Source organism: Cyprinodon tularosa, unplaced genomic scaffold (genome assembly GCF_016077235.1).
Source record: "Cyprinodon tularosa strain WSP-4 unplaced genomic scaffold, ASM1607723v1 ctg853, whole genome shotgun sequence".
NCBI lineage: Eukaryota > Metazoa > Chordata > Actinopteri > Cyprinodontiformes > Cyprinodontidae > Cyprinodon > Cyprinodon tularosa.
The window spans coordinates 234,752-252,151 of NW_024039622.1; the positions used below are offsets into that span (position 1 = coordinate 234,752).

General features: G+C 44.3%; 1 gene segment (V, D, J or C); it reads left to right on the forward strand.

The window, feature by feature from the left end:
• Positions 1-7,269: 7,269 nt before the first annotated feature.
• Positions 7,270-8,255, forward strand: LOC119775163. The segment is given in 2 exon segments: positions 7,270-7,449; positions 7,535-8,255. Coding segments are annotated over 2 exon segments (429 nt in total).
• Positions 8,256-17,400: the final 9,145 nt, after the last annotated feature.

The window sequence follows — 17,400 nt, forward strand, 5'->3', positions numbered from 1 at the left end:
CTTCCCCTGAGCCTCCTCCTGAGCTGCAGTCGACGCTTTCCTCTGAGCCTTCCCCTAAGCCACAGTCGTCGGTTGCTGCTGAGCCTGTTGCTGTGTCGCTGAAGCTGAGACGGCGTCCTCCTCGACGCTTCCCGCAGCGGCTGAGTCGGCGTCCTACTCGACGCTTCCCGCAGCGGCTGAGTCTGCGTCCTCCTCGACGCTTCCCGCAGCGGCTGAGTCGGCGTTCACTTCGACGCTACCCGCAGCAGCTGAGACGGCGTTCTCCTCGTTGCTCCCCGCAGAAGCAGAGACGGCGTCCTCCTCGACGCTTCCCGCAGCGGCTGAGTCGGCGTTCACCTCAACGCTCCCCGCAGCAGCTGAGACGGCGTTCTACTCGTTGCTCCCCGCAGAGGCAGAGACGGCGTCCAACTCGGAGCTTCCTACAGCAGCAGAAACAGCGTCCTCCTCCGCGCTTCCTGCTGCAGCAGAGAAGGCGCCCTCCTCCATGGCCCCTGCAGCTTCTGAGCTGCCGGTCACACGGCCGGCCACCTGAGACTCTGTCCTGCTGCCGGTCACACGGCCGGCCACCTGAGACTCTGTCCTGCTGCCGGTCACACGGCCGGCCACCTGAGATTCTGCCTTGTCCCCGGCCCCACGGCCGGCCACCCGAGACTCTATCCTGCTGCCGGTCCCACGGCAGGCCACCTGAGATTTAGCCCTGCTACCGGCCCCTCGGCCGGTCACCTGAGACTTTCTCTGTCCTCGCCCACCCTAGGTGGGTTGTTTTGAGTTCTGGTTCCTGATCTGTTTTTTGTGCCTGGCCCTCCGTGCCTGTCTCCCCCTCTGTTAGCCCTAGGTGGGTTGTTTTTGTTTCTGGTTTTTTGTTTTTTGGCGTCTGGTATCCGCCCTTGAGGGGGGGGTACTGTTGGGATCCAAGGTTTGCCCTCCAGAGGGCGGTGTGGATCCCATTCTGTTGGTCTTCTATTTCTGTTGGATCCAGAGGTTTGCCCACCAGAGGGCGCCGTGGATCCTCTCCTGGGAGCTGGTTTTCAGCGCACAGCTGTTTCCCATCAGCTCTGCTCATTAAACCTCTCCCCATATAAGCTGTGTGACAACTTCACTCTGAGCCGGATCGTGGGTCATTGTCCTTGTCCTTGTCATGGAAGCCACCAGAGTCTCTTGCCTGTTTAATCCTGCCTATCTGAGTCTTTAAGCCTGTGAGTTTCAGTTTGTTTATTTTCCCCTTGAGTTAAACCTGTGCTCTGTCTCCTCTGCCTTCCAGGGCAGAACCCTGTGCTGAGCCAAACAATAAATATTGAACTTTGATCCTGCCTCTGAGTCTGTGGAGTTCTGCATCCTTGGGCTAGCAAACCAACCACCTATCATGACAGATTTATTGCCAGAATGAGGTGAAGGGAAGGTTGGCTCTCATCTAGGGAAAAATGGAGGGTTTGAAGTTTTCACCGTTGGGGTAAAATCTTTAGGAAAAATCAGTTCTGCTCATTTTTCTGACCCCGCCCCCCAAAAATAACTGATTCAATTAATCTGAGTGAGAGTGGGGAGTAAATCTTATCTGGAGAGAGAAGGTCAATACTCAACAGCAGAGTGTTTGTGAAAGGAGAGATTGGAAAGGCACGTTTGAGTGGAAGGATACTGCCCAGATGAAGAGGCTGTAAAATCTGAACAAGAAAAAAAGTGCGCCGGCCATGTTATCCTTAGTTCCTGGGATATGAGCTGCTTTAAGTAAGACCTGGTTTATTAGTCTGAAAGAATTAAAATAAACTGTTGACCATTCGAGCCTCAAAGGATGATGGGATAAAGTTCATAGAGTGAGGATGACAGGCTACCGTACACAGGCACCACCTCAGAGCTCCATCAGTAGCTGCTGATTAGAGACTGACATTTTTTCGGGAATCCCACAGGTCACGGGATTCCCATGGGATTCCCGTGGGATGGGAGTCAGTATTAGTAACGATAACGTGATTGGGACGGTACAGGATTAAAAATTAACGGGAGCAGACGGGAGTGGGAGCAAACCAATAATAACAAAAAAAAAAAACTAGGATTGATGCCATAAAATAAAATAAAATAGAAAGAAAAAAAAATCCAGTACTGGTGCGGCACTGCCATTTTGTAGTTTTTTTCCTTGAAGCCTACACTATAATGCAAGTCAAAAAAACTACACGACCCAAAAACCAACAGTATTGGGAGCTGGAGAAGTTCCACCTTCCTCCAGCAGAGTCCGCCGTGGATCCTCCTGAGCTGAGCTGCCTGCACACCTGTGACTGATCATCTCATCAGGAGGACCACAGTATATAAGCTGTCTTCAGACCTTGCCTCGACGCCGCAGTGTTTAATCAGTTTGGTTAGCACCTAAGCCTAGAACCTCCAGAGAACTTTGCTATCTCTGAGTCCAGTTTGGATTCTAACCTTTTTTGTCTTTGCTTCCAGGTTACCTGTTTTTCTCCTGTGAAGCTCTGGAAGAGCTTAACCTGCCGAGCCTGCCCTCTGAGCCTTACCTGAAGACTCTCTTCTGGATTTCCAAGCAGCTCTGGACTTAGAGCTGGAACTCAAACCAAGGTCTACACCCTCACTAGAAGTAAGACGCTGAAACAGTTATTGGACTCTGCTGAACCAAACCATCTCCGGACCCAACAGTTCCTCTCCCAAAGTCTCATCTACGCTTCTCAAGGTACAGACCAGAAACCCTCAAGATCAATTGCAACCATGCCAACGCTAACTGAACTGTCTCCCTCACAGACTCCAGTGAACCAGTCCCCAGGCCTGAACCAGCAAACTGTACATTTACTACGTGCTTGTGTAACAATAAACTTGTTAACTTTTCTTCTGAGTCCGTTGTGTTCTGCATCTTGGGCCTCTCAGTAAACCCATCATGACAAACAGTGCTTCCGCTCTGAGTTTTTCACCCGCACTCAAAAAAATAACAGGAATGGGAGTGGTGCAGGAGTTGGAGTCATTCTTCATGGGAGCGGGATGGGAGTGGGAGTAAATTCAACAGGAGTGGGACGGGACAGGATTTAGATTTCTACTCTGGCCCGGGATCGGGACGGGACACCATTTTTTTCTGTGGGAGTGGGACGGGACAGGAGTGTTTTCAGTCATTACAGTATAGCTAGTTCTGAATAGTGGAGGAACGTCTTTAGTAGGGGTGGAACGGTTCACAAAATCCACGGTTCGGTTTGGTTCATGGTTTCGTGGTCATGGTTTTCGGTTCGTTTTGGTTCGGTATATGTTTATTGTTACACCAAAAAATAAAAAAAATTATAAAAAATTAATGAATTTTTTAAATGAAATTAATGAAAAATCCCAAAAAATTTATGAATTGTAATTATTTTTAATGATTTCACAGAAACCCTGGATCATTTCCTCATATTTTGCTGCTTTGAATTTAATCATCTGGCGCATGCTCTCTACCATCTCCAAGGGACTCAGAGCGGAGCAGAGGAGCCACAGTGGAGGCTGTAGGCTTTGCTCTGAGCAGCCGGTTTGGAGCGCAGCGGGGCGGAGCGCTGACGGAGTATGAGGGATTTCAGGGTTAGCATGACATGTTGGTCATGTTGCTGTTAGCATAAACAAAACTTGTTGCACAATGCTTGCACACTGTTGCACTTTTATCATCAACTTTCTTTCCGCCGTCATCGTAGGTCACTCTAAATGCAAAGCGTTCCCATACAGCAGACCTATAAAGTGCTGCTGGCGCGTCTTCCAACTCCTGTTCTTTCCCACTCGCCATACCCACACAATTCTCCACAACAACTGATTTATTTCTGCTACACCCGGCTACGCTGCTTCGCTTCTTCTTCTTCTTGTTTACTACTGGTGGTTGGCTTTGGTCGCAGTACCGCCACCTTCTGCTCTGGAGTGTAAACACTTTGCCTATGAGAAAAAGAAGCAGCGCATGAACCGAACCGAGACAGTCAAACCGAACGGTTCGGACGGTTTTCATAAACCGTTCCATCCCTAGTATTTAGAACTAAATTTGAATAGATAATGAAGAGAACAATGAACAGAAAGGTGAAAAACAAAAAGGGATTTTAACCTAAAAGATAAGATGATAAATTGCCAGAAGCTGGACCATCAAAGAGGAAGTCCCAGAACAAACATTGGAGATAAAATAAATAGGGAGCAAAGATCCAGAGTTAATCCGCCAATGAATTACATGATATTTGACCCAAAGGACGGCTAAAATAATAATGGGATAACATTCATAGTGTGAGGATGAAGGAGAAACTGATTCTTTCTGAAGAGACCTAAATTATTTTGGTCATTTTGCTGCAAACCAGAAGCTTCTTAATAACCTTTAAATGAAATAATCATTGAATGATTTAACTTTACTTAATTTCTAATACAGCATGAATAAAGTTCAGACAACCAAGTAAATGATAAATGGACTTTACCAAACCATTAACACTACATTCAGTCATTCGCACACACTGATTATTGTAACTAGCTTCATTATAGCCACAGCTGCCCTGAGGCTCCCTGACAGAAGTAAGGCTGCTGTACACAGGCGCCACCTCTGACCTCCATCAGTAGGCAATGCAGATGAAGTGAAGGAAACAAACACATTGAAAGCTTAAACTTGTTCTAAAAACAAAAAAGTTGATCAGGTTTGGTTTCGGTGTTTTTCATCATCCTGATATTTAAATATTGCGTCTACGGTCCTCCCAGTATCTTAGAAGTGATCCACAGTGATAGTGAAATCCTCTAAAGGGACAACTGTCAGACAGAAATAAACTTCAACCCTTTTATAAGCCAAGCAGAGAAAATGTTACAGAAATCAGTACCGAGGTTCTTTCCAGATAACAACACATTAGCACTGGGAACAAAGAACATTACATGTTTTTATAGATTATAAGAATTATTCTTCACAGATCTGAGAGGAGAAACAGTCTGAGATCAGAGCAGAGAAAGACCCCCACTGTCAGAGGAATTCAAGAATCAAAGCAGACAGAACAGATGAAGTGAGGAAGATGATGTCACTGCATCTCTGTGACACGTTTCCTCTGTTTGTCATCACTCTAAAATGGAGCTGAAAGCAGGAAGAATGAAGGACTTTGAAAAATGTGTTTGATCCACTAACAAGCTGCTGGAAGCCTTTTGCTCTATTGTTCATTGACACCTTCTAGCTCCACTAGAGGGCGCCATCATCCAGTAGGCGGAGCTCTCCTTGTGCTCTGTGTTCCAGCATTGTGTCAATAATAAGTGTTGCTGTGAAGAGAACAATAGTCAGACTGAATGTTGAACATCAGCTAGTTTCTCCTGCTGATTTAAACCTTGTTGGACAGATGGAACATTGGCTGTGGATTATTCTAGCTGCTCTTTTCTTTGGTAAGATAGAAAGCTCAACATGTTTCCTCTTCAAACACTTGAACACATTACTGAGCTCTACATGAAGAGCTTTAATGTTCATTCTACAGAAAATCAGAGCAGATCATTTCTGCTGCCATTTGTTACCTTGTAGAAACACCTGATATGGTTCAAAGTGACAATGATCAGAGAAAATGACATCTATTCTACATGGAATAGAAGTCTTTAAAGCTGCTGATTGTTCTCCTTTAATCAATCATCTTTATTGATTCATCTCTTCCTCTGCATGTTCTGTTCTTCCTCAGAGTGTAAAGGAGACTCAGTGACGCAGACAGAAGGACATGTTGCTGCTGCTCAAGGAGAATCTGTGACTCTGGGATGTATATTTGAAACCAGTGGCTCTCAAAGACTATTCTGGTATAAACAAGAAGAAAACAGCTTCCCAAAGTTCATGCTGAAACAAATTACATCAACGAAAGAAAAAGCTCCAGAGTTCAACAAGGAAAGATTTGAAGCTGACATCAACGGTGACAAGAAATCCTTTAATCTGACGATCCAGGATTTCCATCTGTCAGACTCTGCTGTGTACTACTGTGCTCTGCAGCCCACAGTGACAGGAAACACTATAACTCTGTACAAAAACCTGCAATACTCCAACACATCCACCAGATGGTGTATATAATTTCATTTTCTGTAAAAGTTCCACAATTATCACCCACAGTATATATGTATATATATATATATATATATATATATATATATATATATATACATATATATGTATACATATATATGGCATGCCGTTTAGGATAAAATAAAATACTCAAATACATTGTTCTTTTAAGATCTTTAATGTGATTTGAAACATATTATATGAGTGTATTTTACTAATAAACTAATGAACTATACACAGTTATTAACATAGTAATTAAAAGTACCACTGGTTGCTTTGCTCTTGGTGTCGTGTTTAAACAGCTCACCATTATGTTTAAATCTGACACCTGTTGGGGTATAAATAAGGTCAGGTCAGTCACTTCAGTATCAGGTGGGTTTAAGAGGAATTTCCTTCACCATCACATGTACAAAGAGACCACCTTGTCTACAGTTGTGTAGGGGGCCAACCAGGTGACAGTGATGGGGCCCCTGAGAGGCTGTCAGCCCATAAGCCACTGCTGTCTCTGCTTACCGATAGTTACACCACTGAATATAACTGAGGGACTGAATAGAAGTGACTGGAGTTTGGTCAGATATTATTACGGGAAATGAGTCTCCAGCCATAAGCTATTGGAGGAAAGAGTCCTGATGGGAAACTTGAATCCACACATAGCTGCACTGACAGCTGCTGGACCCGACCCATTTGAAATGTTCTGAGCTCCCATGCAGGCCCCAGCATCCATCATTTTGGCTGAGGAGTCAGCCTTGGCTGGATCCTGCTTCAGTCAGGTGTCCTGATGGGTCCCTCTGCTCTACTGCTTCATAATCTGCTGCTAGAGCTGTTTTCCATCCATGCAGTCCAGACCCAAGCTCCGTCTTCCTCTAATAGCAGGTAGAAAACCCAGTAAAGCCTTTTTCTCCTGTCAGCTCACAGTTAGCCATGTTTTCTTAGTGAATCTATCTCTGCTAAATTCACTAGTTTTTATCCTAAGTTGCATTGATTCCTCTATTCTCTGACCAATAGCTTGATTTTTGGTTTCTCCTCTAAGCTCAGAGTTTACAACCAATCTGTCAGCAAGAAATCCTCTTAGTCCATCTTTTTCTTCCAGGATCCAGTTTGGAGACAAGAAAAGCAGCCACTTCTCCCCGTTGATTTTTCTAATTCAATCTGGATTGATCAGCTATTCTAAAATATATAGAAATGTTTTTTTTGTTTTTTTTTTTATTAAAACTGTGAGGATGAAAAAAATTCTTCCACTAACTTCTCAATGTAAAACAAACAAACAAAAAAACATCTACCAGAAGCAGAGAAGCTGTGAGTCTGTTCAGCAGGAGGAAGAGGAGCTGAGAGCTTCAGGGAGGAGCTGAGCTGTTACTGAACTATAGAAGAGACACAAACTTCCACATTCAACACAGTTCAAACATTAACTCTGATCATCATGGACTATTATGGACTTTCTCTGCTGGTCGCCTCACTGCTAACAGGTCAAATTCTAGATGTTTCAAATGTTTTTGTTCTGATATATCGAACATTTTTCTGAATCAAAAACTAAGACTCCTTTTTCTTCAGGAATCCGCTGTGAAGGACTGACTGCGGTTAAAACAGAGATCTCCAGCTTAGAGGGCAGCTCTGTCACTCTGTCCTATAATTATCCCAACCTGCAAACTGGAGATTATTTCTTCTGGTACCGTCAGTATCCAGGAGAAGCTCCAGAGCTTCTGATCTCTCACTCTCCTACAGGAGTTGAAGGAATTAAAAATGTTCCTGAACTGAAGATTAAAGTGAACAAACCCCAGATGGACCTGCTGATCTCCTCTGCTGCAGTGACAGACTCTGCTGTGTACTACTGTGCTGTGCAGCCCACAGTGACAGGAAACACCAGAACTCTGTACAAGAACCTGCAATCCTCCACAGCATCCACTAGAGGGCCTCACACACTGTTAAACCACTGATTCACAGGGCTGATGAAAGAGGCCCTCTCACTACAGTCATGAGTTTTGAGAATGACACAAATATTATATTTCCAGATGATCTGCTGCCCTCTGGTTTTCATATGTGTTTGTCAGATGATGTCATCACATACAGAAATACAATTGCAACCATTTTATGAGTAACAAAAGCTTTTAATGACAGTTAGAATGAGTTATTGCAACAAGTCAATATTTGCAGTGTTGACCGCTTTCCTTCAGGACCTCTGCAATTCTCCCTGGCTGCTCTCAATCAACTTATGGACCAAATCCTGACTGATAGCAGTCCATTCTTGAACAATCAATGCTTGCATTTTGTCAGAATTCCTAGGTTTTTTTGTGTCCATCCGTCTCTTGATGATTGACCACAAGTTTTCAATGTGATTAAAGGAATAGTACACCCAAAACATGATTAGCCTTCATTTTCTACTCACCCCTATGCTGAACAACACTCCGGAGTACTTTTTTGATATCTCAAATGCATCTGGAGATCTGGGAGGCTTCTTGCTGTCTGCTGACATTCAAATAATGGAGGTGCCCAGCGCCCGAGGCAGAAAGGTCCATAAAAGTCCACAAAAAACGTTTCAATATTCCTCCATACTGCTCGTCCAATGTATTCCAAGTTTCCTGAGTGGGTAGCATCCAGAATTTACTCGAAACGAAGTAATTTAGAATGTTTTTAGAGCATAAACAGTAGTGTATAGGATTTCCTGAAAGCGCGCACATGCGCGATCCAGACGCTACGGAAGCCGGCAGACCGAACCAGCGCATTCAGCTCGGCAAAGAACTCATGCTCTTCCTCAACACTGAAGTCCTCAGACATTTTTCTTTCGTTGTTTCTTTCTTTGCACAGGTAAACAGCACATTTCTTCTTCTACGCTTGCATTATTGGAAGAGCAGACACTGAATGCGCACTTTCATCTGGTTTGGTCTGCCGGTGTTGTGTATTAATCTGCACTAATCATAAGATAAAATAAAGTTAATGTTTTATAAGTTTAAAGTTGTTTTCACAAATACTGTTATAAGAGCCATTCAAGGCCAAAAAGGAGAAAAACAGAGCAGTGAGAGTGTGTAACCATTGCACCTGGCCCGAGAGGAGTGGAATCTGCAGGAAAACGCAGGGTTGAGGCCCCATAGTGATAAGAAAGCACACTCATTAAAAATGAAATATTTGACATCTCAAGGTTGCCCAGCTCAGCAAAATTTGGCCATACAACTTGTGATAAATAGAGTTGTTATTTTCAAGGCACACGGAGCGGTAATGGTCCCAGAAAGTGTGATGCTTTGACTGAGAGACGAGGGGGGAGCACTAGGCCAGACTGACATGGCTTGAAGTAAGGAAAGGATGTATTCCACCATGTTTGTGATTAAACTGTCATAAGTTTTTGATTTGAATGCACCAGATGTTTTCATGGCCTGAGAGATTGCTCTCACAAGAATGAGATGTGTCTATGAATGTCACTGTGATTTGCAGATAAATATCAATGTGACCTTTACCAAAGACTGAAATATGTTCTGAAGGGGGTTTTCCACCGATAAGAAATGTATAAAAGGGACCTGTCTTCACCATTTGTTCAGCTCAGGCTCACCGGGGACCAGCTCAGTGTGAATGTGTTGTGTTTAGCAATAAACACACTGGACCCGGACTCAGCTGCCTCTGCCTGAATTTTTTTGATCTTTGTTTGAGACTTTTTCTGCTTTTTAAGAACTTTGAATTTTTATAAAACTTAGCTTCAATTTTAAGTCGTCAAGAAGAGAATTATAGACACAAATTGGCGAGCCAGCTGCAGGAGGAAAGCAAAAAGGGGACGTCGGACGATCTGCAGGCACCAGCTGGAGAGCATGGAACCTCAAGGGCCCATAATTCACCATTGAAGGTGAGTCAATTCGTTATAATGTTCTAAATTAGTGGGGAACCAGCCTCCGGCGACTGCTTGTGGGTGTCAGGCGTCACAAAGCTCTCCTAAAAAGAACCTAGTTTTCCAAATTTAATAAAGTAATTTCCAAATTTGATAAGAATTTATATAAGAGTATATAAAGGCAGATTAAGCTGAGGAAGGGTCCATGTACGTATGAATGTATGTGAATGTATGTTTTAAGTGTTATTAATGTTTGTGTTAAACTGTTCTGTGTTTGAATTATTTTGTAAATAAGTTAAGCTTAACACGTGTTGTTCTGAGCGGATGATTGGTAAAGGGACAGATGGGTCAAAGCGTTTCACATAGTCTGTGGAAGCCATAAATCCGGAACCAATAGTGTACGCGTGTTACGTGAGGGTATCGGTGACTAAGGTAGTCAGTGTGCTCCACGAGACGGCTTAAGTAGTATTAAGGTATTGGAATAAAGGTATTGAGAGGCTAAGCAATAGCCAGGCTAAGGGATAGCCAGAATATTACCGGTTAAGCGATAATCGGAGAATAGTACCGCTCGACCATCCGGAGGACGTCTATGCATTTCCAGTTATCTGGGTGCAGCCGGGGCAGCAGGGAAAAACGTATATGCCACTGTAGGAAACAGTGAGGAAGAGTATATGCCACTGTAGGAAACAGTGAGGAAAAAAGAAGTGCACTGTAAATATATATAATCATTTGTCTTGTGTGTCTGTGTTAGTGTGTCGAGTGAAAGAGTTGAGTAACTGAGGGGAAGTAAGGGGTGGGTGATATTAATAAATAAAGATTATAATATAGATAAAGCTTAAAGATATAATAATAAATTAATAGAAGTAATTAGTACAGAATATAGTTAAAAAGAATAACCTGAAAATTAATAAGGATTGGAAAACAAAATTGATAACTGAAAAAAACACAAGAGTTATGAGAATGAAATAAATTAACAAAATTCCTAAATAAGATTGGAAAAAATTGTAAGCTTTATAAGATAAAGATATTATAAGTATATATTATTGCAAACTATAGTCTACATAAAGTAAAATATATAAGGTATAAAATTAGTGAAAGTGCAAAATAACATTACAAATTTGTTTTATTAAAGATTTTATCTCAAAATTGAAAAGATCTAAATTTAGAAAGTAAATTAACTAGAAAGAAACTAAAAGAAAAATAAACACGATCTGTATTGAAGAGAGCAGAACCAGTTAAGATAAAAATTAACTGAGGATTACAAAGACTGGTGAATAAGCACGGACCTGACGGTTGAGTGACTGCTAGTAGCCATGGGAACGAATATGAGCAAACAACAGTCTGACGGGCTGACGCCAGCCAAATTGGTAATACTGACACACCCATCCAATAAACGCAAAATTCAAAAATGCATGACCAAATGGCATAAGATGACATCTGGGAAAAATCGTTGGCCTAAAGAAGACAGCTTTGATCCTTCATGCTGTGATGAAGTTGAAGAAAGATTGAGAAATAAAGATAAAAAAACGGGACCGGATGCTATTGCATAAAAAACAGAGGCATGCTGAACAGAGAGACATCCTGCAATATTTCAAAGTAGAACACCAAAAGAGCCCAACAGCCCCTGAGTACATTGATCATAAGCCACCACCTTATCACCCTAGCGCAGCAGGTCAGTACCCAGTTGTGATAAAGTCAGGTAGCAAGGGAAAGATTACAGGACAACTTAAATTAGTTTTAGAAGAAGAAGAGGAAGAAACAGAAAAAGAAATGAGTAGCATATGGCAGGGAGAGTATGATTACAGCGGTGACTATGACGGATGGGATAAAACCCCAGAAGTAAGGAGAAAATCTACCCTTAGCCGTTCCCTACCCCCAGTACGTCGCAGACATTTACCATACCCAAGAGGCCCCACTTGCCGCTCAGAGCCTAGGACCAAGTCAACATACAAAGGCCACACAGATCCCAAGATAGAGTTATTTTTGGAAGAAACTGAATCACTGGCAAAAGAGATAAACCAGGACTTGGTGCAACTAACGGAAACATTTGTACGACTCAAGGAGCAAGAGTTGGAAGAGAACGCACAAAATAGACGATTAAAAAATTTAAAGGAGACAATAGAAAAACAAAAAGAGAAGAAAAGACGAGATGAAGAATTGGAAAAATTGAAGAGAATGGAAGCGGAGCAGCTTATAATAGAGGCCAAAACTGATTACCCAGACCTGCCAAGCCCACGGACTTTGTCTCTGATCGAAGAGGCAGGAAGGAGAGGGGGAAAAGACATGGAATATGAGGAAGAGGGAGGTGATGTGTCCGAATGGGAGGACAGTGAAGGCTCAGACATACTGCCAACTACAAACCCATTCCATGAGGGGTTCAAGGAGGAAAGCAGGCCAGCAGCAAAAGAAAGGAAGCCACTCACAGCTGAGTGTGACGTGGGGCTACAAATAGTAAAAAGCGGCCCTAGCCAAATGGTGACCAGGTCCAAAATGCGACAGCAGAAGACAGGACAAGATCAAGGAGGGACCTATATGGCTCCCTTGCTGTCTAAAGGACCTCATGAAGACAGATATGTGCCATGGTCATTTATGGACATGATAACCCTGGCTGGAAGGCTGACCCCATTGGCAGATGGTGCTGACAGATGGATAGAAAAGCTGGAAGAAATCACTGGAGGCATCAATCTGGCAGCTGGAGATATCAAGGCGCTGCTAATTAAAACAGCAGGACACTCAGCGGCCAGAGAGGTGTTTGGCGAAGCCCAGCTTCCAAGGGACATGACCTCACACCAGTATGACAAGATACCATTCAACCAAATAAGACCCAAGGTGTGGGCAGCCTTAACACTAGAAGTCCCAAAGTTTGTATCAAGTATCCCCCCAAAGGTGTTAACGGCTCTCCTCTGGTGCTCCATTTTCAAATCAAATGCAAATGTAGGAATGTGGTTTGGTGACTTCAGCTGGTGTGCTGGGGTTTCTTTGTTAAAGTTGCCTACCTTTGTGTTGTAAATGAGCTTTTTCAAGGAGTTGAGTAATTTACAGAATTTCTGTGGGAATAAATAGAGCAGGCACAGCACACAGACTAAGAATTCACCCGGAATTCACCATGGCACAACCAAGGCGACCAAGAAGGATGAATGCTAAAGAGGCTTTAGCCATGCTTCAGAGCATGCCAGACTACGAATCTAATGGTGGATCTGTTGGAGACTTAGCATTTCAGAATGAAAACGGCGCAACCGATTCTTCAAGTGAAGAGGATGATTCATATGAGAATGTGACTGCTTTTGCACCAGCAAATCCTCCCCTCCAAAGACGCACCAGGGGCCGAGTGGTCAATTATATGATTGAGCGGGACAGTTCAAACACTGAGGCTACATCAGATGAAGAGGAAGACACAGTGCGCGGCAACTCCCCTCCTTGCAAAAAACAAAAAACTGCTGATGTTGGCATAATGCCTGGATCCACAGAGAAGGCGAAAGATGGCACTGTTTGGTCCCACTGGAAAGTTGAAGACTTTTCTGTTCCTGAAACCCCACAGACTGCCTTCAATGGATCAGGAGGGCCAACAGATTCTGCGAAACGCAAAATCACAAGCCGCCTTCGCAGCTTCCTGCGTTTGTTGGATATCAACATGTTGCTGACCATCAGAGACTGCACAGTCCACGAGGCCCGCAGAACAAACCCCAGCTGGCAGATGAGTGTCTACGAGCTGATGGCTTTCCTCGCGATCCTTTTTCGAAGGGCTGCCATGGGTTACATTGGTCCCATGCGACACATGTGGGCCAATAAATTCGGAAACGCAGATATCAAACCCATAATGCCTCGTAACCGTTTTTTGAAATAAGACGGTACCTTCGTTTTGACAACAAGGACACTCGCAAGGAACGTATACACAATGACAAATTTGCAGCAATTTCTGACATATGGATGCGGTTTGTTCAGAACTGTGTGTCGTCCTACAGTCCAGGACAGCATGTTACTGTGGATGAGCAGCTGTTTCCGTCCAAGGTTCGGTGCCCCTTTTTGCAGTACATTGCATCCAAGCCTGACAAGTTTGGAATCAAGTTTTGGATTGCAGCAGATCTGGACACAAAATACATGTGTGATGCCATCCCTTACTTGGGAAAGGATCCCACTCGTCCAAAAGGAGAGAGGTTGTCAGAGAACGTTGTTCTGAAATTGATGGAACCATTTTTGGACAAGGGAAGGACTGTAGCTATGGACAATTTCTTCACCTCTCTGTCTTTGGCTAACAGGCTCCTTCAGCGAAATACAACTCTGCTTGGCACCATCAACAAAATTCGTCGGGAGCTACCAGCAACTGCAAAGGAAACCTCGGGGCGCCAGTTGCACTCCACGCAGGTCTTCAAATCTGAAAGTGCCTTGCTGACGGTGTATGCGACAAAAAAAAAGAAATCTGTCTGTCTTCTGAGTACCATGCATCACAGAGTGGAAATTGTGGACATTCAAAAACAAAAACCAAACACTGTGGTTGATTACAACCATCTCAAATGTGGTGTTGATATTATGGACCAGAAACTGCGCAACTACTCTGTGCGTGCAGGAACACGGAGGTGGCCTATGGCTGTGTTTTATAACCTGCTTGACATGGCCGCCACAAATGCACATGTTTTGTACACAGCGTGTACAGGATCCAAAGAAAGTCGTCGACTGTTCATGCTGGAGCTTTCAGAGGAACTCAAAAACAGGCTCCTGCAGGAAAAGACACAAGAGGAAGAGCAAAAACAGCTACGTCGTGAGATGAGAGTTTCCCAGCAGAAAAAGACTCAATGCCAGGTGCGCATACTCTGCAATAACAACAGAAGTACTGAACGTTGTGTCCACTGCGGCAAATTTACCTGTGGCAAATGTAGGAAAGGCTCACCATGGGAATGTGGAAACTGCTAGATGGGACAATTGCATTTTACATTTTTCCACATTATATTTAGTGCTTTATCCATATGTAGACTGTTTTTCTTTATCTGAAATAAAAAAAAACTTTCTGAGGCTATACCTTCTGTCTGCTGTTTTTCAAAATTGAGCTGTTTGGGGTGGGAATTGGGCTCCAGTCCCCCCAACTGATCTGTACAATGAAAACATCTCAATCAGCTGACAAGAATATTTATACAACAATGACCATCTGCCCTATTTACTAGAGGGCAAACAAGCAAACATCATCCACTCACGATTTCCAGCGGAAAGCCGGTTTTGTGCTGGAAACCCGTTTCCAGCTCAAATTCCAATCTGGCGGCAGGGGGAAATGTAAAGGTTGTGGGTGGGAAGTCTAGCTCCCAGAATAAATAGGCCCAGCAGATCGACTCAGAGTTATTGAGATTTCAAGCTTGGCTTGGCTTGGCGTACAAGCTTGGCTGCAACAGACGAGCATGTGTTGTACAAGCCGTGCACAGGGACCAAAGAGAGTCCACCAAAGTTAATTCTGCTACTTGCAAATGAACTTCGTAACATTTGTATGCAAGAAAAGGCAATAAAGGAAGAACACATGAGACAGCATTGTGAGATGAAGAGACTAGGGCTGTTCCTTTTGTGACATAAATTTACTCCAATACTAAAGGCATACTGTTTGTCATTCTCTAAGATTAAATTTTGAATGACATAAAAAGGCGAGACAAGACAAAATACAATTATTCTTTCTTTCATATAGTGAGCTTTGCAATATAAATGAGTCTGTTGGTGAATGGACAATAGAAATAGGCTCTGCCTTGCCTTGTTGGAAAAGCATGGTTATGACTTGTTCTCAGCTCAGGAACTAGGACCACTATGATATCTGGTTGTTCAATAGGTTTGCCTAAATAAAAGATTTAGATATGACATATAAATATATTCCTGCAAAAAGGTATGATGTTGCAGGGGCAGGTACTGAAAAGTGCTTGGAACATGGTCTTGATGCCAGTTTGTTTCAGCCTTTATCCAGTCTTAATGTAGAAGGGCTGGTCATATCACAGGTTATTTGCATTACAATAGGGACAGTTAGCAAGGCAGAGTGAATACAAGAACTTGCAGAGGGGAGGGGGGCTTGCAGGAAAACTGAAAATCTCTGGGACTTCTAGTGTTAAGGAACAAATACCCCACCTGCAGTGATCCAACTAAGCTGAGACAAGAATGCCTAAAGGATGATGAAAGCCCCGCCCAGTTTCTGCACAGGTTCCAACAGAAATGGAAAACACAGACTGGAAGTGATGGGAATGAACTGAAAACATCTGGCCCTCTATTCAGAACCTACATCAGAGAGGCCATGTCCAAAGAAGTACAAGCCAAACTGGACGCAGTTGTGGGGCTCATGAAGATGGACTGGCCTCTGTTCTCTGAGCATGTTATTCACTATGTAAACATGCATCGGGCCGAGAAATGGGCCTTTGAGGACCAAAGCAAGATGCTGGCCACCAAGCTAACCCAGCTGCAGATTGGGGAATTGTCCAAAGCAAAGAAAGAGAAAGAGAAGCCCAAGCATCAAGCTGCACTGACTGTGGTGGCCACACCCCCAACCGAGGGAGCACCAACAGGGGAGGCAGTGGTACAAGCACCAGTAGTGTCTCCTGTTATTCCTCCACCCACACAGCAGATGCAGTATCCAGCAGCGCCATCTGTAGGAGGTGCCCTGCCACAGCAGACCCAACCTCAACCAGTCCCTCCTATTCATGTGCATCTAAACCAAGGAGGAGGTCCCCAACAAGCAACGTTCGGAAGGGGACGAGGGGGGCCACCCATGCGGGGAAGATGGAGGGGCCCACAAGGAGCCCCAAGAAGGCCCCCTGAAGGCCAATACCAGCAGATGCCACAGGCAGGTCCAGACATGGGACAACAGCGAGTGAGAATGTGTTGGGATCCTCAGGCTTGCCCACCAGAGGGCGCCGAGGATCCTCTTCTGCTCTCTTTGTCTTTTCCTTAGGGCTGGAGTCACTGTCAGGTTCTGGAGATTACCCTCTGCCTCCAGCAGAGTGCGCCGTGGGTCCTCCTGAGCTGAGCCTCTCACACACCTGTGGCTGATCTACTAATCAGGAGGACCACAGTATTTAAGCTGCCTTCAGACCTGGATTTCACGCCGCAGTGTTGATCTTAGTTGGTTAGCTTCCTGAACCTCTGTTACAGATGAATCTTTGTTATCTCTAGTGTGAGATCAGATTCTAATTCTTCCTTGTCTCTGCCTCACAGGAATCCTGTCTCTTCGTGAAAGCTCTGGATGAGCTTAACCTCCTGTCTCTTCGTGAAAGCTCTGGATGAGCTTAACCCCCTGTCTCCTCGTGAAGGCTCTGGATGAGCTTAACCACCTGTCTCCTCATGAAAGCTCTGGATGAGCTTAACCACCTGTCTCCTCGTGAAAGCTCTGGATGAGCTTAACCACCTGTCTCCTCGTGAAGGCTCTGGATGAGCTTAAACCCCCTGTTTCCCTGTGAAGCTCTGGAAGAACTGTCTCTCTGGCAACCTGTCTCTGGCCTGCAGCTCTGGGATAGTTGCATCATGGGAAGCCAGTCCCAAGCCTGACGCTCAAGGAATGCTAACCTGCTAATCTGCCCTGGTGAGCCAACCCAAGAAGTCTACGTGATGCCACTGTACTCCCCTGTGGTTCCCCCGGGGTCCCCCCATGTGGATT